This window comes from Calidris pugnax, unplaced genomic scaffold, assembly GCF_001431845.1.
Source record: "Calidris pugnax isolate Ruff unplaced genomic scaffold, ASM143184v1 scaffold111, whole genome shotgun sequence".
NCBI lineage: Eukaryota > Metazoa > Chordata > Aves > Charadriiformes > Scolopacidae > Calidris > Calidris pugnax.
Window position 1 is genome coordinate 4,946,403 of NW_015090872.1, and position 27,621 is coordinate 4,974,023.

The 27,621-nt window shown below is 39.2% G+C and overlaps 2 protein-coding genes across 2 annotated transcripts in view; one reads left to right on the plus strand and one right to left on the minus strand.

Moving 5' to 3' along the window:
• Window positions 1-27,621, minus strand: part of PSMD1 (proteasome 26S subunit, non-ATPase 1) — a 73,274-nt gene that overhangs the window by 22,847 nt on the left and 22,806 nt on the right. Inside the window, exon 17 of the mRNA XM_014946004.1 lies at window positions 1,830-1,944. Within this exon, the coding sequence (XP_014801490.1) occupies window positions 1,830-1,944 (115 nt within the window). The remainder of the gene's footprint in view (window positions 1-1,829; window positions 1,945-27,621) is intronic.
• HTR2B (5-hydroxytryptamine (serotonin) receptor 2B, G protein-coupled) lies at window positions 11,347-22,100 on the plus strand. Its single transcript, XM_014946005.1, has 3 exons — window positions 11,347-12,298; window positions 18,711-18,911; window positions 20,969-22,100. The coding sequence occupies exons 1-3, from the start codon at window positions 11,989-11,991 to the stop codon at window positions 21,847-21,849; spliced, it is 1,392 nt and encodes a 463-aa protein (XP_014801491.1). The 5' UTR covers window positions 11,347-11,988; the 3' UTR covers window positions 21,850-22,100.

Sequence of the window (27,621 nt, forward strand, 5' to 3'; positions counted from 1 at the left end):
GACTACCCATTTCAACAGCAGCAAGTTGTTAGTGGGCTCATCCAGCCTTCACCAACCACGCTTTTCAGATCCAAGTGGAATAAGCCTTAGATAGCAGTTTGTACAGCCAGGGGCTGAGCAGATAAATTTGGTCTGTGGCAATGCAGGGGCTTTCTAAAAGCACTCTGAAATGGCATGTGAAGCAACCTGTTAAGATAGTCGTTGGAACAGAAGATAATAGTTAGACATCCACCCCAAGAAGCTCAAAAAGCTCTTTTAATCTATTATGTGATCTTCTGATTACAGAAGTCAGACAGAATCACTTGACAATCTCTTGCACGGAGCTCTCCTGTCCATACTTAAACTAAGGACCTGAGCAAATGCAGCTGAGCACATGAGTCTTCCAGCACAGCCTCCTCTCGGGGATACTTTTATCAGGGTGAGGCTTTTAAAAACAAGCTGATTTTATACTACAGACTATTTCTAATAACCACTTCTAGAATCACATCATGCCTTCGCTTCAACTGCTTTTGGCAAGTGAGCTATCTTGGGGACTCTGCTTCTCCACCTAAAGGTGACTCACTCGTTCTTTGGCATGCATTCAATACCATGTATGCAACATCCACTATGATAAAAAGCTGAACCTTCTGATCTCCAAAGCTGAATATATTTAGGCCTTCAAAACCTACTAATATAAGCTGTGGAAGACACGTCTGCATACAATCAGATGGTTTAGGTCTTTATCACATGATGTATCTGGAAATAAAGCAGACTGCTTTGTGTAACTAAAAGCATTTCCACTGAAATCAACTTGTCAGATGCAGTAGGTTAAAAATAATTAGCTCCTTGATTCCACCTTCCACTTGAGAATAAAGCAACCTGGATAAAAAAAAGGATTTCAGTTTGCTTTCAAGTCTGCATGCTTTGGATACTAAATACGGCAGGCAGTGCATGCCAGAGTTCTGCGTTTCACAACACAAGTGACATGCTGGGAGGCTCTCGCAAGAGCTACAGACCAAGTGTTTCATACCAGCTGAGGAAGGGATCATAGAGATAAGAGTGAGATTTATCAAAGATTACTTCTACATGGACCGTCTGTGCACCTGTTTTGAAGCTGTGATTCGGTACCAGTACAGATTACATACACACGTGGATGAAGTAGAGGGAGCTTATCCCCAAGTTTATTTGCTGCTTGTCCCAATGAGCACTCACTTCCCACAGCAGAAGTGGGAATCCTTCTACTCTAAAAGGCCCCTGCTATCATCTGTGAGAATTCTCCTTCCTTGACACTTATAAAGTGAGAATAAAATTTACTGGCTGTGAATTACACACCTGAAACTACAGTAAATTTCAGTAAGTTTCATTGCAGTTGGCTTTTCTAAATGGATCTTCCACAAATTGTGTCTCACAGGATGGAAGAAAGAAAGGAGCTAGAAGTCATGCAAAACACCTGCTGTTTTCCTGTCACTGGCATCCCCTTGTTCCCCATAAAGCAATCCATAGAAGATCAACTCCAAGGGCAAAGGAGTATTGCTTTTGGAGTACTGAACATACATTTAAACTTGGTGGCAACTTGACAGTAAGAAAACTCTAAGAAAAGTTTTGAAGACAAAATCCCAAGAATGTGGCAATAATGTATAAAAACATTCTTCTACTTTATTCTGTAAAAGCAGGAAAAGAATCTCTATGCCCAGGACAGTTAAGGAATTTAAAGCATTACTGCTCTATTCCAACCTGCTAGCAGTGTATGTGTGTGAGAAATCTAATCTGTGTGTGATGTTTCTGCACAAATGTCCCTGTGGCAGGAAAGAGCAGAAACAGTCTTGGCAACGGATGCTTCTGGTCCTCACCTTGTTTCCAGTGCCCGCACAGCAGATGCCCAAAGCCATGGCAGCCCCATAACGCACGTGGGGATTGTAGCTCTCTGACAGCAAAGACACCACGCTCGGACATTGCTCAGGAGTCCTAAAGAAAGGCAAAAGAAAAATGTTGTTTATTATTACTGTTCTTCAAAATATGGAGACTTCACTCTGTTCATACTGGGAACTTTAAAGTTGTCCTTCCACACCGTATGCTTTGCATTTCCCAAAATGCAACCAGAGGGGTGGAACAAATGGGCTAAGAGAACAAGCAAGTGCACACATGAATAAACTTCCTGGTCACTGCAGATATCACACACAGTTCCTACTACTAAAATCTTCCTTTTTAGTGCATATTTCCTGCCTTTAAAGGATTACCCTGCAGAAGGACATATCTGTTGAGGTTGAGATCTTTATGTCTAGAAATCATGCTATTGTGACAGACTCCACTAGCAGAGGTTTACTCTCCATGAGACATATAGCACTGAATCTCCCATCAGCAGACACAAATCCAACTCCAGTGTTCAATCAGCCTTCAAGGTTGGTGGGTCCCAACCTCCCTGTCACAATCACTGCTTCTTCCTGACTCCTCCTCACCCCATCTACTGCTGTAAATCAAAGCATCTGAGGAAATCCTGACAGAAAACACACTTCCAATCAGTTTATCAGCAACATCTACTGTTGCCTCCTTACAAGCTCATGCTGTGATGTTGCTGCCTTTTTAGAGATCTGAAATAAGAGTATATGCTCCATGCCTTGCCAGCTGGGAACCAGTGTCCTATTGGTCATTACAGCCCAGAGCTGGGGAAGATAAAAGGGAACCCTTAATTTCGTACAGCAAGAAGCACATGTTGCTAATGCACAGAGTCTTGGGAATGTTGAGTATTTCAGAAATAGGGCAGAACTCACAGGTGTGGATATATTCATTTCCCTCCTGTCTTTGTAGTCATATTTATGACTCCATTAATTTTGATGTCACACAATCCACTTCATAGTACCATTTACTGCCAATTTCAGCATTTCCAATGCAGCAAAGGCAAAATTATTTGTAAAATAAGCATCTCTGCACCAGACAAGCCTGCATTCTGAACTCCTAGGCATCGCAAGCACATCCGTCACAGCTAGTCTCTTAAATTTACCCAATCTCATGACACCATGAACACAAAAGCAACGCAGGAGTGCAGTTGGCAAGTACATGCTCATGAAAAAGAGCAAATTGCAAGTGATTTAATTATATCTGTTTTCAAAGTTCTCATCATCTGGTTATCCACTCCATCTTACTCTGTCCTGTAGCCCAGACTAGCTTCTTAATTGTCTCATTCACAATCCTAAAAGTAGTGTTGCAAGCCATTTACTTTGACGATAAACTGACTTCAAGCTGAAACGTACAAAGAAAGAGCCGAGAACACCTTAGTTTAGCTTCCTTTCTTACAAAGTACCTGTTGTACACAGGAATTACAGCATCACGTAAGACTCATTAAGTGTCCATCAAAGCACTCAACTCAAGAGGTAGAAAAACCATTACAGACTATACTCCAGCATTGGTTTTATTTCAATGAATACCTGAATCATAGAAAATAGAAGTGAAAAAAGACTGTAAGCAATTATCTAGTTCATTCTCTTTTTTCACTGTGACTCGGGACAGAAGACATGCTCATACGACCACACGCATACTTTATTTAAACTCTACACATAAAATCAGTTAATTTGTACTCCAGCTATTAGCTCTCCCCTATTTCCACACTTTCCCATAGTCTCCTCTGATAATTAGTCCTAAGCCCCTCTTTGCAGGTGGCAGACAGGCAGCACCATCACACAGCCTCCAGTCCTGCTCCAGAACTGCTGAAGGGACCCGAAGGCACCCAGGTTTCAGAGGGCACTCACCCACCTCAGCAGTAATGGCAGCAACTACCCACATCTCCTACTTCACCCCTGCTCCCAACAGTCTCTTTATGAGTTTTCCTAGAACAAAGAATCCGATCTACCACCACCACCTTATAAAAAAACCTCTCTCCAAACAGCAGCAAAAAAAACCCCACAAACCCACATAAGAGAGCAACAAACACAAAGTTGCTGGAAACTCTGCTACCTCTAGGATGCACCTGAGATGACAAATGTTAAAAAAGGGGAAAGAGCTGGGAAATAGAATGATTCTGTTCCGCAAGCAAGCAATACAGGTGAAGACTATAAACTAAAAAACACATTTAAAACTACCTGTCAGTCTCTTGCTCAAATAACAGCTTGGATGCTGACAATGTATTTATTTTTTTTTTTAAATGAGCTGATGGGGAGACCAGGAGTCACAAATCCTATAATAAATGAGCCCAAGCATTCAGCTGCACAGAAGACTTCAGCTCTTGCACAAAGACTCTTAACACCTTTGTGTTTGCTTTACTTCAGCAAATGTTAAACAGGCAGATTGTGAGCCAAAGAAGAGAAAAACATCTTCTGGAAAAGATGTGATTACCCACTTTGAAGCATTAATCATTACATTCCTGTTCAGAAAGCTGGATTTTATGGAATCATTAACTTGGACGCATCTTTGTGTCTGAAGACTCAGTAGTTCCAACACAGTTCTTATTATAAAATCAGGATTAATGTACACTAATTGATTTTGGAATTCTCTGCCAGATTTACATTATTTGTGGCCAGTATTTGAAATGCTTTTCTCTCAAATCTATCCATAAAAGGGTCAAACATTTTGACAGGGGCATTCTGTAAATCTACTTTGGCAGTTAAAGTTACTTAAAGTTTCACCACTTTCCCGAGTAATGCAGTCTTCTCAAACCCATTATCTTCAAAAAGCGTTTTCCCATGTAACAGAGAACTAGAAGGCAGAACCACAACTGGGCTGAGGAAGGAAAAGGATATTGTAAAAATGCTTATTGGAGTCACAGGACTTCAGTACACAAGAGCACTGTTGGCATCGACGTTTAGACAGTAACATTTGCTTGCTCGCTTTATTGCTGAGATGCTTTACAAAGTCTTACACACTGCTGCCAAACCTTAGCCCACATAAACCCAAATCCACACTTAATAAAATTCATAAAACGCAAAACAACTCTGTCAAGTAATCAAAAGAAAAATTAAAAAGCCCTCATAAGCAGTTACGGGCTGCCGTCGTGCTCCGTGGCATTGCTTCCAAGAGGTAATCCAGTTGGGGAACACGTTTAAAACATGACCACGTTCTCCTCCCCCTGGCTCTGACCCTTCACTACCAGCACAGCCGCAGAAGCTGCTGAGGTGACACCAAGCACAGCAGAGGCCTGTCCCGCTGCTGGCAGGGGAACCTTCCACCTCACTGCTCCAAAGCCCCACACTGGTTCCCAAACCAAGTCCACCCCTCTGGCTCCCTGCTGGAGACCTCCAACACGCTCTTGTGATGAATCAATGTGCTTACTGAGTAGAAACCTCTGGTGGGGGAGAGAGAGAAGCAATGAAGAGTGTGAGAAAACTTAAAAACAGTACTAAAAAAAGATAAATCGTTTATCAGAAGTCACAGTCAGCAACAGACCACTCTTAGTCAGTCCTAATACGGACATCTGTTGTTACTACAAGATAAACATAGACGATAACATCATTTGAAATACCAGGATAACATCTGGAGATACAGTGGGCAGAAATTTCATCTGCAGACACAATTTTTTCCCTCCTCTTAAAAGTCACAGTCTATTTATTTAAAAGTATATTTAATATCTTCTGAGGACAGAAACAAGGTACTTATAGTCCTCTAGCCTGACCTTCCCCTACCACAGTCCAGTAATTTAATCTAAACATTCCTACATTAAAGTCCAAAGTATGTCTCTAACTGGGCTGTATATCTTAGAAAGATAGGTAATGCCTATTTTTAAAAAACAAATTGTCATTAATGCACCGGTTCCTTCCTTTTTTTCCTAATACTGTTTTTGCTCAAACAGCTTGCTTTTGCAATTACATTTTACTACAGAAGCAAAATGACAACAAAAGAATGGCCTGATTATTTCCTTCATTTTCATCTGAAAATTGCTCAGCTGCTCCTACATAAGCCACCAAAACACAGCCATTGGTGAACCCAGACCCATACACAAAAAAACAACATCGCAACAGGCTTCAACTTTGTTCTGTTACCAGGAAACTAAGTGCATCAAGAAGCCAAAAAAACCCTTAAGTTTCTTTTATAGGACTTCAACACATGAATTATCTACAGCTTGGTTTCCACCCTACACCAGGGTAAGTTCTACTGTTGTGATATATGGGGCTGCAGATGAAGGACTTCATCCAAGATCCAGTCTGGTTTCAGAAGTCATAAACCGTAAAGAAAAATAAAGATGCATCAAGACAACAACAAGAGATTCTCAGCAAAAGATAATAGCTAGAATTTTATTAGTTTTACTCACCAACTCGTTGCTCTCAAAACCTTAATGAGAAACAAACACCCTATGCAGCTAAGGATTTTGATCTTCATGGAAACCAGAAAGAAAACAAAGGAGCTGCCTAACTCCTGCCCAATTACCTTACCCCTGGCCTCAACTTTGACCTCATTCCTGGGGATGTTCATCTCCTGGATATAATTAAATATGCAACATATATATATATGTAAATGTTATATTCTCTATATAAAAGCTGATACTTAGCTTGTTAAGTGCCCTAGAATTTCTGAGAAACCAAAGAAAGTTTTGGATTCTTCAAGTACTTCCAAAGAAAGAGCAAAGAAAGTTTTTCTTAAGCCTCCAGTGCAAAAATTCACAAAAGAAACCCAGGATGCTGATTGTTACTAACTCAGACTAATATGAACAAACCCACCCAGATCAGCTGGACACAGAAGGCAGCCAGTTTTCCTTTCAATCCATGATGTTGACCATGGAAGGTTCTCCATAGTTTGCAGAGAACCCTAAAATTTTATGTCCCTTTCACCCCAAAACATTTCTTACAGCAGCATTACCAGGTGGGTTTTTTTTTTTTCTGAAGATAATTACAACTGCAACATCAGCAGATACTGTAATCCTTAGCAGGCTTTGCTTACAAGAGCCTCATTGGTCTACTGGAAGTTGAGGAACACTGTTAGGTATATCAACTGTTTAGTAATCCACTTTTATCTTTTTTTTCCACCAAGAAGCATGCAACAACATCAGAAGACAAATTAAAAACTTGGATTGTCATATTTGTCATATCTTGAAGCATATTCCATTGTTTCTTAGATCACAGCCCAGTTAGAATCACATCCAAATACCTTTGTGCAGTTTATCTCCAATTCTGTAAGTTGCACGTCTTGAAGGTTAGAAGACTACTGCCATTTCTTTTTATATTTCAGCAATATTTAAATACTAAACCCTGTATATGTATATAAGGTAACATCAATAACTAAATAAACAGAATACTGAAAATAAACCATCACACTGGTCTTCTGATGGAAACTAAAAATGGAAGCGTCTAAAGCATCACTAACATACACTTTTTAGTCTAAATATTTAAGGACTTTACAACTCATTGAAAAATGAAATGTCATAGAATTAAAGAATAATGTCAAATATATCTTTTAAATCCCTCATTAAGTCTCTCCAGTCGTATTTCAAAAGATTCTAAATATTTATGACATTCTAAACTATTGGATGTGAATTAATCATTTGATACAGAACTATTTCCACAAGTTGCTTTGGTGGTGCAGTGACAGACAAAATAAGAAAAGCTTAACAGAAGTTTCATTTCATCCGTGAATGAGTTATTAAAGGAAGAATGCAGATATCTAATTGCGCAATTTGCAGTCATTTTGAAGGGGGTGTGTGTAGCAGAGGGGAGAAAACACAGAAGATGGAAAACCTGCAGAGAAAAACACAATAAACTGACATATTTCGGCATAGACTAAGCATGGGTGTAAATCCTGTCTCTTTCTCTTTTTACAAGGAGGATACGAACTAGTCCAGTGCCAAGAATTCACAGAAACTCTCTCATGTGAAACCCAGCCTCCTTCTCCTCAATGTTCTTCTCTGAAATGCCTCCTGGTTGCCTAAGCAAGACTTGCTAAAGAGTGAGAACTTCTAGGAGGCCTCCCACTGCCAGGAGGCTGAGGGCAAGAGCTCCCAGGAGGCACAGCAGATGAACCTGAGCTATGGAATAAGCACCAACTGAACAACACTGTCACCAGCATCGTCAGCTCATGTCTAACGTAGACATGGCTCCATTCAAATAAAATAGTATTGGCAATTTAAAAACAGAAATAACAACAAGGGGTGGGGAAAAAATAATATCTATGCATGGTCTAACTATTCCTGTTATGGTGGACCAAGAATGGGGGTCTAGCAACATTTAAGGTTTCATCATCATTAACGCAGGAGCGGAACTGGACATGGGGGCAGAACAGGGAGGGGCCTGCACAAAAAGCCTCGCTAGAAGCATCCATTGAAGAACCTGCTGCAGATCTGTAATAGATATACAAGAGCATGCGTTTCTCAAATTATTCAAACCTGGGAAAGTTCAAAAAAACATCCCAAAAGGCAGATAAATTTTCTAGCCATCTAAAATGAAACAACGCACCAATTAGGTATATATGCTATGCAAGCCTACATGCAACTAAACTTGTATCATCTTCCTCTGCAAGTTCCTAAGAAAACTCTGCTTTCATCTGTATTTAAAAAAAAATAATCATTTCCTTTTCAATTAGATATGAGTGCATTTATACAGCTTTCATCAGAGCAATCTGCAGGCAACAGTACAGCCTTCAGCTGGTGCTTCATCAAGGTGCCTCCCTCCTTCCAATTTATTGAATTTAGCCATTCCAGTGGCTAAAGAGATGATTTTATCATATAAATGACATTACAGTATCCACTGAGGCATTCCAGAGAAGTGGGAACACTTGATTTTCACTTTGATCAAAGTAACTCTTTACTGCAGTAGCCAACAGTGGTGCTTCTCAGACAGCAAGATCTGTGAAGAAAATTTATAAAGAGGTAATAGAGAACTCAAGTTGAAAAAATTACACTTCTGTTACTCTGATACTTCCCCTACACTGAAGTGATTGAGGGGTAGTCTCTACTACACTGTGAAAGCAAAGATGTGAAAAGTAAAAAAAATAAATAATTTAAAAAAATATCAAAAAACCAAACATCTTTCAAGATAATGCTTCAGCTCCAGCACAGGCTTTCATCAGTAGCTGATGCTGATGATTAACAGATGGTTCTGATAGATGCATTGCTGATTTTCTTCCCCAGAACTTTTAATTATATTCTTTAAATTCAGGGATGTGACATGAAGATCTGCACATGACATATACCCCCAAGCAGACCACTGATGTTAACTATACTTTGGTGGTTTTACGCTGGAACATCTTTTTATTTTTTTTTTCCCATTTATGATGCAAACATACTGCCAATAGCTCTGTCTCCAGAAAGCAGTAACAATTCCAGCCACCTTTCAACAAGGGAAAAAATAGCTCAAGTGTCAATGATGTCAATGATTCATCTGTACAATCAGAAGGAGTGAATGCTGGCTGTGTTTATCCAATGGAAATCTTGGTAAAGACTTCAAGTACAGTTAAATTGATGCCCAGAGAGCCTTAAAGATTTATAAAATAAAACAGAAGTTGATAAGGAAATAGTTGAACTTAAGGAAAACTAAATCCAAACGTTCATTAGCCCAATACAGTATTGTCCTCTCTTGATTTCTACTTTTTGTATGCTTTCATGTGCTCTACCCTCTCAGTAGAGTGGGGAGGTGGTCAGATAAGGAAACAGAATCAGAATAGCTGGATTGGTCTTTATTATCTAATATATACTTTTCTGAAGAAGAAGAGATATCAAAAGTCAATTGCAAATGAATACAGCATGAAATCGTACCAAAGGGTTCCTTTAAACAGGAAAAATAAGGAACAAGTGAAAACTACTTTGCTGGAAATTCTACTGTATGATCTGAACACACTTTAAGTCAAGTATTTCCATTAACTTCTGGCAGCAGCTGTCTCTTTTTTGGCCCCAAAATAGCTGTACCCTGAAGATATGATTTTTTTTTTTTAAAATAATATAAATCAAATCACAATTCACTGAGGACCCTATTCCTGGTCAAGCCTGGTGAGCACTAGCAATTCATGGAATGCAATGGCCAGTGACATGTAAGGGGTCAGACCATGATCTCATGGTCTCTTCTGGCCTTAAACTCAAGGACTCTCTTACACAGTTGTCCAGTTTATGTCCTTGGAAGTGAACTCTATTTCCATTTTAATGTGGAACTGTAAGACATACACACATCTGGCCGAAAGCTGGAAGGTAACAAAAGAGAACACTCATGATAATAAAAAGCAGCTGCATGAAGAAAGATTTAAAGTAACAGTGCACACACTTAAAATAGTGTATGAGACAATACTTCTATAGAAGTTCGTCAAGAACAAAAATTGGTGTGTTTACAGGGCAGCAGAACTTTTTAGGGTTAACTGTGCTTCCATCCAGAGAGCGTTGAAGCGAGCAGGAGAGAGCGAGGGCGCAGGCATAGGCACGCTGTGGTGGATACAGCTACGGTATCACAGCGTGAAGGGTCCTTCACAGGATCTGCACATCCTGACACAGCTACCAGGAACACACATGATAGTATCGGAGCACTGAATCAATTAACCTTCCCTGGTTCTTTTCCAGCCAAACCCCCACTCATTTACTTCCCTGCTTTTCAAGCGCTGGAGCTGGAGACACTGGAATGAGCCGACCAACAAACCAGGGTGGTAGCAGCAGAGGGAAAGCTTTGCTCATCGACAAAGAGAAAACTGCCCGAGGACCCTGCAAACCACTCAAGTAAAAACATCAAAAGAATGGAAGAGAAAGGACAGCAAAAAAAAGAACACCACCTTATTTCTCTCTTTTTTAAATGTGGCAAGAAAGATTCTTTTCCTCCATTCAAGAGTTGGAGAAAATACCTGGGTAAGAAATACAGTTTTCCCAAAATAGAAATTCTTAATCTCGGTGTTAGAAGAAATATAAGTGCTAAACAAAAGCACACAAAGAGACAAGCTTTAGCAAAACTATAAAAACCAAAACCAAATGAACGACTTTTTCCCAGAAAGCAGTGAAAAAAAAAATATCTTAAAATCCACCATGTGATGAAAAAGAAAATTACAAAGGATCTTCCTGGATGCAAACTCTACTAAAATGCAAGAGAAAGAGGTAAGGCAATTTTTCACCTGAAAATTGCAACACATCAAATCTTCTCAGTAACTGAGCGTTCGTGCAGCTGAGTGCCGTGGCAGCTGCTTCAGCCTCTGCTTGAAGGGGGAAATGTAAGCGTTAAGTCTTCAGCAGAGTTGAGAGAGACAGAAAGAAAAAGAGAAAGAGAGAGGGAGAGAAAAGGCTGTACTTAATAAAAGCCCCGCTCAGATTACAAAAACAAACGGTTTACTCCCCCATCCACCCCCCTCCAAGTAATGGGTAAATTTAGATGGCTCAGTTCCATAAATCTTTACAGTCCCCTTGAGACTGCCACCAGTGTTTTATTGTCTGCAGCTTCCTGACTTTCACCTGATAAATTAGGAACTGCAGACATTGAAACGGAAGCCTCATATATCATTTCTGAAGATATTTTTGGGGTGACCCTCTGTGGAGAAACAGGATTCTTAATAAGGGGAAATATGGGAACTGCCGCCTGCCTACGCACACGCTGCCGGCGACCAGACACTCGGGAGAGGAGGAGTTGCATATACACAACGCGAGCATCTGCCTTTGCATCAGTTTGTACTTACAAAGAGCAAATCTACGTACACTGCATCTGAAGGGAAACCATTTGGCATCCAAATTCATCTATCATTTTTTACTGCTCTAGGGGGGAAAAAAAAAATAAGGAAGCTCATGCACTGCTTGCTTTACACAGCTATTGACCTATCTCCTATAATCTTCTCAAACCTGGACCTCGCTATAAAGGGGAGACCAGACCACTGAAACCTACCAACCAGAGATGGACACAAGACAGGAGTTCCATTTTTAAGACATAATTGCACCCAGCAAGGCACAGGATGAAAAATTTGGATACTACCTTGGAGATGGTTACAATATCTCAAAATAGCAGATGACCAGTCTACCATACTGACCATGCTGGCCTTTCTTCAGGACCATCCTGGACCAGAGAGGAACAGTGAACTCTTACACCTCACCCAATTACTGCACAAAATACAGCTCCCGAATACGTTCTGCTGGACACAAAAATGTCCTACCCTTTGCATTTCTTCAACGGGTCTGGAGTTGGCAATGGATCTTTGTCGCCTCTCTCAGTAACAGGAGAACCCAAGCAGGACTACCCAAGTGACCAACAAGGAAACAAAGTGCGCTGGGCAGCTCTACTGATCCTCCTGGTGATAATCCCCACCATTGGGGGGAACATACTCGTCATACTGGCTGTGTCTCTGGAGAAAAAGTTGCAATATGCTACCAACTACTTTTTGACATCCTTGGCGGTGGCAGATTTGCTCGTGGGTCTGTTTGTGATGCCGATTGCCCTCCTCATAATATTATTTGGTAAGTACAGCACGTTTTTTTCATCAGGGTAGCATGCGGGGTACAATTTGGGGAGGTCTAATTTACACAGAAAAAAATGTTTTCTTTTTACCATTTCAATTTTAAAAATCACTTGGATGAGGGCTGCTAAATCTTCTGTCCCTCTCACCTTAATATAGCTATTTATGGGAAGTACACCTGATGTGGATATTCTTTCCTTTGAACCAAACCATTCAAAAATCACCTGAGACTCTAAACTGATACTCAATTGGAGCTGAACATGGGAAAATATATTTTGTATAGTGGAATATTATTTTTAACATCAGCATAATGTTGGTATCTGTTCTACTGGATATTATACTAATTGCAGGCAGTCTTCTCTTAAAAAATGAAGAACAGTTATCTGTTCAGTACACTGAACAGGTTTCGAACTTTCTAGGAGTCAGGCACCTATTGACTCCAAGCTCCAGGAGCAGTCAGACGGTCCCCTGCACCATCAGTGACAACAAACTTCACCAGTGTCAGTTTCAGAGAAACCGATTTTCTCCCACCCCGGGGAAAGTGGCAGGTTCATAAAGTGTCCCAAAGAATTAACTCATCTGTCAAACCAAGGAACCCTCAATCTGTGTACCCACTGTTTGAGATTCAGATTTGTCATTTTGTTTGGTTCATATGGAATAAAATAGGTATTTTTTACATAAACATACATTGGGTGTGACATTTTCTTTCTCGTTAGTTGTTACAGAACAAAGATGACTTTTTCATACTCTCTCATGCCCAGCTTTTGACAGCAAATCAGAGGCAGCTCCATGGGAAAGTCTCTCTTTTACTCCTAAAATTTCTTTAAGAATACATTTTAAATGGTCTATTTTTCACATCATACAAATAGAAAAAAAAAAAAGCAACATGAGATGGGTTTTTCAATAAATTTACAGATTTACACAACTATCTTTAAGGTATAGATACCACTGGACCCTAGGTAATGAAAGGCTGCAGGAGTTCGTTTTTCCTGTGCTAGATCTCCAAGAGTTGTCTGAGCAACAAGCAAACACAATCATAAACTTTATTTCAGAAAGGCCATCAGTAGCTTTTGTTTGCTGCAGAAGACTGGTATCACTGTATTAACAAATGTGTTTATTCACTAAATGCCTTGAGACTGGATTTCCGTGTATTACAGACTCCTTCTCCCTAAACAGAGGTACAAATTGGAGGTCAGAATCCAGTGTGGGTATCATAAAATAATCTTTTTTCAAGCAACAGTTTCTCAAAAGAAAAATAAAGGTACATGACCAGGACAGTGATTTCTAACTTGAAAAAGAACGCAGTCACTTATAAAAAGCCTTGGTAAGTCATGTCTGTGCACATATGTGTGTAGAGGCAAGAAACAGATATGTATATACATACTTACACACAGACTGTAACTGTTCAGTTCTTGCCAAAGGCCTCACTAATAATAAAACTAAAACTACTAACCATAAAAACTACTAGTATTGCATTAGCAATGAATACAAAGGGAAGGCAAGTTATGGATTTTCTGGAGGGGTTTTTTGGTGGTGGTGTAGTTTTTCTGATTTTTTGTTTTAAATTATTTTCACTTTGCTAGACTAATAAATGTTTTCTTTTTAACTTTATAAAGAGACTATTCCTCCTTAATCTCTCAATTAATCCAGTATTAAACCTTGGTTACAACAGTTAAAAGCATGCTAGGAATCTTAATTTAAAAGTCAAACAAAAGCCTCTTTCACTTGCAGGAAATTTACAAGAATGTAGCAAAATTAGTCATAATTAACCAAGTAAGATTGCGACCAGCCTTTCACATAGCAGTGGTTAAAACTGAAGTTTTTTGCATGTAAATCTGTCTTTGGCAATCAACCAGAAAACCGCTTTGCCTCTTCACTGACTAGTATAAGATGCTGAGGTGTTTATAGAAGTTCAAAGCATGAGCAAAACATGAGGAGTTACTGGAATGAAGCTACAACAGACATTTAAATACACAACAAGTCTAAATCTTGGAGCTACATTAGCCAGATAACTTCTTGAACATAGAATAATCATTGACAGCCAGAGAGCAAATTTAGTACAGCCTCCTGGCAATTCCACACAGGAATGTTCCCATAATAATGAAATAGCTGGGTGCAGTTTCTAGATACAGAATACAAATATTATGCTTCCGATTTGGGACTGATATCTAATTAGGTGGAGAATATTTAAGGGAAAAGGTGTAAACTAAAATGCAGTCACATTAAATGATCCTGACTAAAAATTAATGTGTCACAGAGTGTTCAAATTCAAAATCCACTACAGATCCTGGCTCCGTGCCTTGACAGTATGCTTACAGAAAAATCTTCAGAAACAGACTGTCTCTATAATAAAAACTTGCCTGTTTTAAAAGTAAATAAATCAATATATCCGTAACTCACTCACAGGTATAATACCGTAAGCAGCAGGTGATTTATTCTCAGAGCAACCGAAATGTACTCTGGTACGAATATACACTGCAATTTTAATTTAGGAGTGTGATTATCAGAATATACAAACAGTTCATTGCTTGTATTGCTTGCTAAATTCTTCTCATTTCTTCCAAAAAAAAAGGAGGGCACATTAGGAAAGAATGGCATTCTCTGAAATCTAGCTTTCAAAAGAGTTGTCCAAATTTCTAACGCTCAGAACTACTGAAGGAAAGCAAAAATGTTGCTATTCATTGGCTAGTGAAATTAGCAAATAAACTTAAGAGGGTCCCTCTTGTTTGCAAAGCGTGCAGTAGGAAGAAGTCTGCTGTCCAGGGCTTGGTGGGCTGTGGGTTACCTGGAGTCAGTGCATGTACTGTATTTCAAAATATATTCTCTCTTCCTCGTATTCATCCACTTAAAAATCAAAAGGTAATGCAGATCATCCTAGGCTGCAAACCATTATTTTTAAAATCTATTACAAGCAACCGCTGTCTTAATCTTTCCCTATTACTGATGATGAACCACAGAAAGGCTTTTCATCCTGCTTGTGGAAACTACCAGAGAAAACGGCTTTAATTGATGGCTACCACCCAAAATCTCAAATCTAATGATAAGTGAGAAAGCAAAGGTTTAGTCCTCACAAAGCAATTCTAATGAAAAAATAAATTACTTTGGCTAAATTAAAAAAAAACCCTACATAACAGTGAACAACTACTGTCGAAACTAGAATTGTAGCTGAGAAATAAAGGCAGGCAGCCATGGGGGTGCCAGGAGACACCAGGCTGGGGAGAAGCTGAACACCAACACAAGGGTGACCGCCATGCACACAGGCTACAGACACACAGACACCAATTTAAAGATCAAAGCCTAGACTTAAGTCAGCCAGTGATTAAAAATATCCAATCTCCATCTCAGTAAAAGCATCGTTCTCTAACAGCAGCAAAGTGTTCACAGGCAACACGTGTCAGCGGCCCTTAGAGCAGAAGAACAAACGGTTTCCATGTCTGTTTAAAGATCTCCCTTGATTGTGCTTACACATAAGTGGCGCCTTCTCCCAAGCTTTCCAAAAACCTTTTGGATTATAGCAAGAGCAGCCCCTCTTCTATACTGTACCTTGTTTTAAGGATTACACATTTCCAAGGTATTTCCTATAAATAAAGCTTTTCTTAAATAAAGATTAATCAAAGGTAGACAGCTGTGGTAAATCTTACTTCTTACTTCTCTTAAGGTGTAAGACAAATCTTAAAACATGTATTTTATCTTGTCTTGACTCAAAATAAGGAAAGTAATCTGCAACGGCAGCGCAGCTGCAGCTGGGAGGATCCAAGGCAAGGTTTGCTTGAAAGAGGGATACCTTTTTATCTTATACCACCTGACAGCTGGAGAAAACAGACAAGTTTTCAGGCAGGCACGTTTCTCATGTAACCTAGGCATTCAAAAAAAATTATTTAAAACCACTAACTTGTTTAAATCAGCATTTCAACCCTCAATGAAAATCTAACTAGAAAAATCAGTAACCGACAAATCAAAGTAGGAGAAAGTACACCACAGTATTAATCCTAGACAACTATGTGACTCTTCTGGATTTTAAGGTATCAGCTTCACAATATTTGTTTTAAGTAATAACCATATTCTTCACTTTTTATCAGCAACTGCATTTAACATCTACTCTGATTTTGTTTGGACGAAACCCATCATCTCATACACACAAATATAATGGTACATAATGCTACAGTCATGAATGTGATAACTTACTGCCTTCTGCACCCAGTTCTAAACAAGACAAAAATAAAGACAAACATTTTTTTTTGTTCAGTTGCACTTAACTAACAAGAGCTCCTACAACTCAAAAACATACAAGGTTGTTTTGCGGATAGCTGTTTAAATGCATCTGTATTTGAAAGAAATAAAAGAGCTTTTTGCTGCAAATTATTTGAGGGTTTTCTTCTGCAAAGAGTAAATTAACTACAAAAGGAAAGAATTTATCACACTGCAATTCTCCAGCAACCAAAGCAGTTATAATCCAGGGAGCAGCGTGTAAGGACTCTCGACAGAAGCATTAGCTGCTCACTTGAAATCCAGCCGTGTTATCTGCCATCCTTCAAGATACAGAATATACTTTCTGTTGTTCATGTTTTATCTGAAGTAGTCTTATTTTTTCTGGAGTGAGCAAAAATATTAAAAGAAATAATAGTTTTGATGAGCTTTAAACTGTATTTTTTTTTCTTTTTTTACAGGTGGCTGCATGAGCCACAAGACATTTTGATTTTACTTTTTTTTTGTTCAGAAAGGCACCATACCTTAATGCCAGTTGAAAGTGTAGACAGGAAAATTAAGTATGAGTAAGCATTTCATAACATACTAATTACAGCTTTCTCATAGCTGCCTGACAGGATAATTTTTTGAAGAGTAGTTTCAAGCATAGTATCCATTTTAGAAAATATGCAGCTAGATATTAAAATTTATATATTTAGATATTAAAATTTACTGGTTAATGATTTGAAAATAGACCACCTCTCCCTTCTGCCTCACTGCCTACATCATCCTCACCTGGAGTCCACCGCTTTGGGGATGGGTGAGGTTCAGTTCAGGGCTCCATCCATCCATTTCCTTTGTTTAACAAGCGAGATTTCCCAACGTAGGTAAGAATGCAGACAAGTATGTGCTATGTCTAACTTTACAAAATTTTCCATCCTCTGGAGTTTATAATTCCAGTCAAGAAAGCACTGTTATCAATTCCATCGATCCGTCACATTATGAGAAAATGTTTAATCTCAAACTACTGCAACATTACCACATTGATAAGACTGGGCATTACAATAGCCCAGCTCATTTGGCATTCTCAGCACGCAGATCTATTTATTCAGGGCAAGGAGATTAAAACCAATCTGATTTGTTCAAAGTGTCCTTCCCCCCCTCTTAATTGTCATTCAACAAAAACCCAATTTCTCTGGCAATACTATTAATGTGCCTACTGATTGAGTACAGCTGAATTTCATAAGGAAGGAGAGTATCTATTTGGTAGATCACCTTCTACCATTAGAAACAGGAAAAACTTCTGCATTCACACATTCTTCCCCAGGACTACAGAACATTCTTAAAGACACAATGCTACAGTGAAAATAAAGCCGTTAAAAAAATAATCAGCATTTCATTAAAGTTCATTTAATTTGGTATTGTAAACATCGATAGTAGAGGCCCAGCTCTCAAAAATACGAGCCCCTTGGAAAGTTGAACACTTCAAACCTTGATCTTGACCACAGTGCAGCTGACAGACCCTGTGTTGACTATAAAGATTAACATTAAAGAGAGATAACTACTGTAAGAAACAGGATGCCAGACTTAAAATCCAAGCCATCAGTCTTGAAAAAAACAAAACAAAAGATGCACATGAAAGCCCTTCAATTTTTATAAAACTATTAGTGAGGCAGAAGAGCCTGGTTTTGCCACTTCAGTGCTCAACTGTATCTGGTCAAGTGACACAGTAAACTCACTTTAAAATTGTATGAACTAGATTCTTCAAAATCACCACTGAGATGATTCTGCGATAACTGGCAAATACGTTGGTTATGACCCATTACCTCATCCATTCAATACAACCTTGAATCATAGGAGTATATAAGAGACATAGATAAAAATAATCATTTAATAGCAGGGTACAAGGACCAAGCACAGTCATGGCCCATTTGTTAAAAAGTTCTTGCCACAAAGAGCTTATGATCTAAAAAGAACAAAGAGAGAGGGAAAGGTCTGTAATACACAAACAGCCTGATCAATGTGATGGTAGCATATGAGTATAATTAGTTATTATAGTATAATCAGTTAGCTAATTAGTAGCCAACTAAAACATAAGACAGAGGCAGTGGCAAAGCTCGATTCCTGCTGGATAATGAAATTCTCAAAGTTTCTGAAGCCAAGGGAAAACCACACACCAAAAACTCTCAAAAAGCTTAGATTCTAATGAGTTTTCTGTTCTCTTTCAGACAACGCCTGGCCTCTTCCAACTGCCTTGTGTCCTATCTGGCTGTTCCTTGACGTCCTCTTTTCCACAGCTTCCATCATGCACCTCTGTGCCATCTCCCTAGATCGCTATATTGCGATAAAAAAGCCAATCCAGGCTAGTCAGTACAATTCATGGGCTACAACAATCATCAAAATCATCGTGGTTTGGCTCATTTCAATAGGTACGTGAGACTCGGAGACTGGAAAAGGAATACAGAAGCTTTTCATGTCCAAAGCAAAAGGTGAAAGCTGGGCAAAGTGGAAAATTTGGTCAAGTTCTATTGATTAGCAGACCCTAACACCTGGCCTAAGTCCACCTCTTGGACCATACATAGCTCCATCATAAAAATCTGCCTGAACCGCTGCTCCTTATCAGGCTTACCAGAAAGGGTGAGGATTGAGCAGGGATAATCATCACTCTTCTTCATGGTCCTAAATATCCAAAAATCAGAAGACAACATCTGCATGCACAGCATGTCTTCCAGGAAAGCAAGATTTCTGTGGTACTGTGGTACTATATTCTGTCCCAGACACAATTTTAAGCCTTGAGTAGAAGCTGTTGCTAAAACCTGTGCCTTACTATTGTCCCATAAACCAAGTAAAAAAAAAAAAGTTAATTACTGATATCAAAGATTGGGAGGTGAGTGAGTGGCTGGTAACATTCACACTGAAGACTCAGATGCACTGGCAATATAGCATATAGATAAGTTAACTTCTATATCAAAAAAACCCCAAACAACCCAAAACTAAAACCAAACCCTGAACAGTTTATATGAAGGATGCCAACATGTAAACTTTTATGACATTAGCACCTCTGTGGTGTGCATGTGGCATCTCACCTATCCTTAATGCTTAAAAAAAAAAAAATAAAAATCTGTTAAATGTTATCACCTTCTTAGCTCATTTAACACAGTGCAGGTAGCCAGAGGCATATAGTGCTATATGGTCTGTGTGCAAAAGAAAGAACAAAATTATTCTAAATTACTAAGGCCAATGATGCACAAGAGAATGGGTACCTCCACCTTCTTGGCCGATACATACATGCTTAAACCCAAAAAAATTCCAACTTGAAAAAAATTTCTGGAAGATCTGTGAGGATAGGAGAAAAGACGCCCTATTTTATCACAAAACAAAAGGAAACTGTTAGAATGACAAAACACTTACAGTTGACCTTTTAATGCATGATTTGTTATTAATCAGTGCTGTACTTTTTCTTTTTTTTTATCCATACAAAAGTACTCTGCAGCTGAGCCAGGGTTCTCCAAATCAAAGGTTAATTTGCTTCAATCCTCATTTTACATGTTTGCTGTACCTGAAGGTGTGCCACCTATTAAGAAAAGGATCAAATGGCTGAAGGGTAAACCATTTAGTTTTTGCTGCCTTTAACCAACTTCAGTAAGCAGAGTAGCAGTGGAATACAGTAAATCCCTAGATCTCATTAAGTGGTATCAGGAAACACAGCACAAATAACCTTCACCAGACAGCAAGGAACCTGTTGTTTTCGTTGTAATGTCAGACTCTGGCAAATTAAGTGCTGACTGTAATTTAGTGGTTGTAAAAAATTCATTTAAAAAGACAAGACTGCTAACATTTTTTTAAAAAACGAGTGGTGAATTACAGAGCTAGCTAGCCTCATTTAAACACTCTTAAATATGCAAGAGACTTTAAACAACAAATCCATCTCAAACACACACTGCATAATTCTGGCATCTATTTAACTACTTGTATATATGAAAGAGCCAAGCAGGGTGAAAAAAATCAGCTGCCTGTGTCCAGTCACAATGTGGGTAAGATAAGAGGGGAAGACAAGTTTTATGCATTTACAGAACTGCCTTCAAAAAGTGCAAAGGTTACCCTGGAGGAAAAAAAAGAAGCAGATGGCATTAGGAAAACACATTTCACTGGAGGAAAAGCCATATTAATTCTAACTGGAGTCAAAGCAATTCATGTCTTTTTACACTTGAGAAGTTGGCAACTTTATACTGCTTCCTCAACACTAAGGGTAAGGCCCAGTCTCCTGAGAAAGGGCACTCTGTTAAAGCCAAGCTTGCCAAGGCTCACAGAATACTATTTGCCCAGTCAGCCACATGCTATTCTTAACAATTTATGTTATGTCCATCATCCTGTGCCTGCTGCAGAGCTCAGGAACTACCTTTCTTTATAGACCCTGAGGCTTCAGGCCCAAAAAGGAGATCGCAAGCAATTACCATATGCTAAGTACTTGGTTTTTCTCCTGTAGGCATTGCTATTCCGGTCCCTATCAGAGGCATTGAAGATGGAAACAGCAACTCTACAAACATCACGTGCGTCCTGATGCCTGATCGTTTTCATGACTTCATTCTGTATGGATCAGTGGCTGCGTTCTTCATTCCCCTCGCTATCATGATAGTCACTTACTTTCTGACAATCCAAGTGCTACGCAAGAAGGCCTACTTGATCAACAAGCCACCTCAGCGTTTCCCTTGGTCAACAGTGTCCACAGTATTTCAGCGTGACACAACACCTGCCTCCTCACCAGAAAAGGTGGCCATGCTAAATGGCTCCAGAAAGGACAAGACTTTGTCCAACGATATGCCTCTCTGCCGAACATCTACGATTGGGAGGAAGTCCATGCAAACAATAACCAACGAACAAAGGGCGTCAAAAGTTCTGGGGATCGTATTTTTTCTTTTCTTGTTGATGTGGTGCCCATTCTTCATAACAAACATAAGTTCGGTTCTGTGCAACTCCTGCAACAAGGAAGTTTTTCAAAAGCTTATGGATATATTTGTTTGGATAGGATATGTGTCCTCAGGAGTGAACCCTCTTGTCTATACGCTCTTCAACAAAACATTTAGGGAGGCTTTCAGCAGGTATATCACTTGCAACTATAGGACCACAAAGCCTATCAAGGCCCTTCGGAAGCGCTCCAGCAGGATCTCTTTCAGAAGTTCTGTGGCAGAAAATTCCAAGCTTTTTGTCATGCATGGGATGAGAAATGGGATTAACCCCATTATGTACCAGAGCCCAATGAGGCTGAGGAGTTCACCCATCCAGGCATCATCAGCCATTCTGCTGGACACCTTGCTGCTCACAGAGAATGAAGTTGATAAAACAGAGGAACAAGTCAGCTACGTATAGTGGAATGGCAGCTGTGTCCATACCATAGTATTACTGTATGTATTATTCTAGGCAACTGTGCTATAAAAGGGTATAAATACTATTGTTTTCTGTTATTTATGCAAGCAATAGCTTATAAATTTATATTGATTCCTTCCCTCAAAAGTCTCCTCTACTTTAACCCAAGCCCACCGTGGCAACCACAACTTCATTCCATGAGAAATGACTAATGCAGAACTGTAGCCTACAGGAGGAGGAAAATAAATAAAAGCTAAATCAGATTGAGTATCTGACTTTATCATCATCTTCAGTCTCTTCAAAGTACATTTTTAATAAGAAAAGTATCTCTGTACAAATACTACTTTAACATTCAGTCTGGGAAGAACAGAGAACACTTTGTAGGTTGATGCTCTACAATGAAATTAGCAGGGGGATATGAGCTTGCTGGTTTTAATTTAAATCCACCTTTACTCTGTGTAAACAAAACAGCACACAAGCTCCCTGCATTGTCTGCTACATATACATCAAATACACTCCTCTGCTGAGACTGTGTATCCAAACACAAGCTTTTCTTGCTCTCTGTGGGTATACCACAAACAAAATCACTTGCTCCAGAGACAGAAAGGTGTACATGTCCATTCCACAAAGATAAACCTGGTTCTTAACAGAGTCAGAAAAAATTCCATGTGCTGGAATTATCCGTTTGTGGTTTCACCGTGTGTGTGTGTGTGAAGAATCTCTTACCCACCTGAATTTCACCTCTCACATACACATAAGGCTGGTATTGTCAGACTGTCACAGAAAGCTGCCCTTTGTATTTTTCATACTAAGAAAATGAGAGCATTTTACCAAAATAGAATACCACATCAATGATCATCAGTAGAACAGGACAGGCAGTGCCTAGAACATCCCTTTAATTTATATGAACAAACTTCCCTTTTTTATGACCATTGGAACTTCATAAGAGCCTTGCCTTATCCAATATAGTTCACACAAAGTGGAAAAAACACAGATGGGACAGCTATTTCACTTCAAAATAGGAGCAAATGTTTAAGAGACAGCTGAGACAACAATACTATGTAGATCTCCATGCACTCACAGTTTATCTTAGCTCAAAACAATTTCTTTGGACCAACAGCATAGGTCCCAGTCTGCAGTCTCCAAAACATGCTCAAGTCTTCCATCAGAGCACAACATTCATAGAAAGAATCACTCATGACAATCCATAAAAGCTACCAGAGTCTGTCATCTGGGTAATCAGGAGCTTCTGACAGATCCAGACCACCTCCGTCTGGGAAGGGAAATCGGATTTCCCCAAAGTACTGGGATACTTACAGTAAGCAGCCAGCTCACCATTATTTTCCATAGTTTCCATTTACAGTAAAATTTTCAGTTTGGGCTTTAATTGTAAAATGTTTTCAGAACTCTTTAGTTACACACTAAAGTTATGTACAGCAAAATGCCTAGGTTTTTTCAGCCACAGAACAGAAAGTACTAAAGATAACATGTCCTTCCAACATTTATTTATATATCTTTAATTTAAAACATATGCAAGTTCAAAACAGAACCTAATGTAACAACTGCCAGGGAGTTCCAGGAGAAAGTATTAAAAATACTTCTATGGTACTTACAGTAATTTGTCTCCTTCCTCCCCTTTTTGGTCATAGTCACTACCCACTTAAGTTAGAATAAGCTCTAACTGCTCTTACTCCTCTTTTGTTAATCAAAATTTGTTTAAGAGGATCCTGAAGTTAAAAGCTGGAATTGATGGATTGCTGTAACTGTGAAAAATGCCTATATCTAAAAATATTTGAGAATCAAAAACCTTTAATAAGACCTAGATTACGTTGAGGCTCAAAGCAGGAGAAAGTAGGAATAAAACAAACCCAAACAACTCTAGAACTTCCAGGTACATAGCTGAAAACATCACAAGACTAGTGTCTCATTTAACCTAAAGCAGACACTTTGGAACCAGGTGCAATCACATCCGTGCACAGAATGAACAAATAAAAAAAAAATATTTCCCAGCAGCCACACAGCAAGAAGCAGTCATCTCTGAAAACTCTCTTAGTACTTAAATAAATAAAAACTGTTCTGACAGCAGGTAGCAATCATCTACTTTCAGCAATAACTTAAATTTTCCCCTTCCAGCAGGAACATCACAGCTGGCTCACAGCATCTGGACAGAGCAAGAGGTAACTTAGTTCTCTTCTGTCTGACCCTATTCTTGTAACTGTCAGTCTACTATGACACAAGGAGCAATTTGCCGTAAGTGTCCTACAGAGAACAATTCCAAGGCTTCTTCGCAGTCAATGCTTATACTCCACCAACAGGAAACAATCCTTGAAAAAGTCTCACCAAGCACAGATGTATTTTGTCAAGACAGCATAGATTTCTTAATTGTAGTAACCATAAATAGAAGCTCAACATGTTCCAGTTACTGAATTTAGTCAGCAACAATTAACCTCATTTGAAAGGACTAGTGACCAATCAAAAATCCAGTCTTCCTAGGGAGAAAGGAAATTTCTCCATAGACAGAAACACATCATCAAGAAAACATGCACATTCCATTTAGCACACTAAGCATAAAAAGAAATTGCTTGTCCATTGACAAAGCAGACAAGCTAAGAATTCAGATAACAGTCTTGGAAAGTATAAGGACAGAGGGAAAAGAAAGATGAAGGGAAGATGCAGAACTACAAAATAAAAAGACAACATAACGGACAGCAGAGTTCTTGTTTTAGCAACTGTATCTACAAGAACAGATCTGAACAAAGACATTACCTTCATTAGCGAGATGTGATTGAAAATATGAGAGTCACTGCAAGCTACCATAAGAAAGCACAAGTTTGTTGTATGGTAACTAAGGACAACACTGCTCGGGTGGTACTGACAGAGACAGGATGCTCAGGACTACATCCACGAGCATCATCTTTACAGATTCACAGATTCGACAGAGTTGGAAGGGACCATAGAGATCATCTAGTCCAACTCCCTTGCTGAGTAGGATTGCCTAGAGCACATCACTCAGGACTGCATCCAGGCGGGTCTTGAAAATCTCCAGAGGAGGGGACTCCACACCCTCCCTGGGCAGCCTGTTCCAGGGCTCTGTCACCCTCACTGTAAAGAAGTTCTTCCTCATTTTTGAGTGGAACTTCCTATGTTCCAGCTTGTGCCCGTTGCCCCTCATCCTATTGCTGGAAACCACTGAAAATAGTCCGGCTCCATCATCCTTCAGCCCACCCTTTAGGAACTTGTAAACATAGATGAGGTCTCCCCTCAGTCTTCTCTTCTCGAGGCTAAAGAGCCCCAGCAATTTGAGCCTTTTCTCGTAAGGGAGGTGCTCTAATCATCTTCATTGCCCTACGTTGGACTCTCTCCAGTAGTTCCCTGTCTTTCTTGAACTGGGGAGCCCAGAACTTGACACAGGATTCCAGTTGTGGCCTCACCAGTGCAGAGCAGAGTGGGACACAATTTAAGTAACACAATTATATAAAATACATTTTTACATTCTGGCTGTGAAGCGAGAGCATTGCTATAGCCTCCTTCATAAAGATAGCAGCCAAAATAATAATTGATAAAAGGGTTGCAGTCACTTTCTAGCCAAACACAGGACCTTTTTACAGGAGTAAATGGGTCATGCACTTCCCATTAAATCAAAAAAAACAAACAAACAAAAAAAAAGGACATTCCTTTCTCTGGAGTGAAACGCTCTCAAGTGTTTCAGAATCTAGTCCACGCCAAGCCAACCACCTGGCCAGCTCTATGGCTTCTATATGCTACATAAAATAGTAACTTACACAGCTACCTAGTTCAGCTTTCCTCGTTATCACAGAAACTTTTATCCTGCATATTTCATTTCTTTTTAAACTACTAGAGAAGTAAGACAGACAAAGTCAAAGCTGATCTGCAACATACAAGCACTATGGGAAGAAATACATTTTACAATAACATTGTACAAGGTGGAGGAGGTTGTTTAATTACTTAAAATACATTAGGAGATGTTTAGTCAATGTTCTGGCTGCCTATCTAATTAAAAATTAGAGTACAGACATGGACAAAAGGATTACCTATAAATGTATCCAACTCAGCAGTCTTGCAGAGAGGAAAATAATGGAGTTTTAAGCCTAACAGAATGAGTACCTTGAAATGTAAATAAAGGGAATACCTTAAAAAAACCCAACAAACCACAAACAAAACAACAAAACCCAGACAAAACCAACTAGACAAAGTCCCAATCTTTAAGCCACCCTAAAAAATAAGAGAAGCAATAAATTCAGCTAATCTCAACTATGGTGATATAAAATACATTTTTTGAAGCCAGTCCCAAGCCATTTGTGGTTCTGGAAGTTGCAAGCCTTCAGTTCAGATTTTATCAGAAAACTTTTAGGCAGACAAAAAAAAAAAATTATTTATCACTCATCTTGTATTCTCCAAGTGTAAAACTCTTCCTAACCCTATCACACCTGGTTGATACTAGTATCAATTCTCAAATGCATTAAAATACAGTTTAAAAATCCAGTGTTAAACAGAAGTGAAGGCACTGAGAAGAGCAACTGATGCTGTAAAGCTGCTCACTAGCATACAAGAGGCACATTGATTTCTTAGGGTACTTCATAGAAAATGTAATTTTCCTGCACCATTTTCCTATTATGGAAAAATCCACAGCACTGCAAGCCGGTACGAGAAACCAAAGTATTACGCCCTTGTTCTAGGCTGTCACATGAAACATCAACCTTAAAAGGTAAAATAATGCAAGGACAGTAAAACCTGGTAAAGGCGTAGTGAAGAACGTGGGACACTGGATCCCAAAGAGGCAGGAAACTCGCCAGAGCTCTTCTGGCTCTTTGCCTTGCAAGCTGGAACCAGGAGTGCCAGAGCTCTGGCCAGTTCTCAGGACTAACTTAGTATTACCAAGAAGCATTAGATTTCTTTCATCATATTGATAAAGACATCTACGTAAAACTGCTGAGAAGCACTCCTTTGTTTCACTTCCCCTTTGGCTCTCTAGGTAACCATCAACGTGGCAACAACAACAGTCAGGAGAGAACTTCCATATTTGTGCTTTGGGATTTGACACCATGGTGTTTACTGTCAGTGTCCATTCCCCTGAGATACACTGTTTTCTCCAGTTGCAAAGAAAGGCTTTTGCCCTACAGAACAGGAAAGGAAGTTTTTTTCATTTTTAAATGGCAAGCTAGTTTCTAAAATAAGAAAGACGGCTTGCTGAAATGTCCATTTGTACCCTTACTTTTAATAATTAATTTCAAACTCTATTTGTCTAACCACATCTAAGATTCCTTGCATCCAGGTATTGAGGTCCTTTCCAACCTCTGAAAAACATCATGCTCTTAAAAAAATGAAGAGCTTCTTCCTCTCTGAAGGATCCTCTTTACAAATGCTGTAGACAGGTGACAGCAACTCATTTTCAAATTCATTAAACCCTGCACAACAAATGAGCCTTTTACTCTGCAAGATGCACATCAATATTCCCTAATAAAATCCAACAGGAAGTTTTTGCCATAACAAAAAATAATTCATCAACTTCATTTAATGGCTCAAAGAATCTCGCATTTTTGATAACTGAACTTGAAACTTCAGTTGCTGAACAGTAGTTTGAAAGCGAATTCCAGGATTTGGTCAATCAATTCAGTCATAAATCGCACTGCTTAAAATGTTTAGTTACTCCGTTAAAAAGTCTTAGTGTGTATAATCGGAAAAACTGAAAATATTTTTCTGGAATTAAGAGGTGTGGAAGGGAACATACCAGACCAGTTTCTCTCCCTCTTCTCA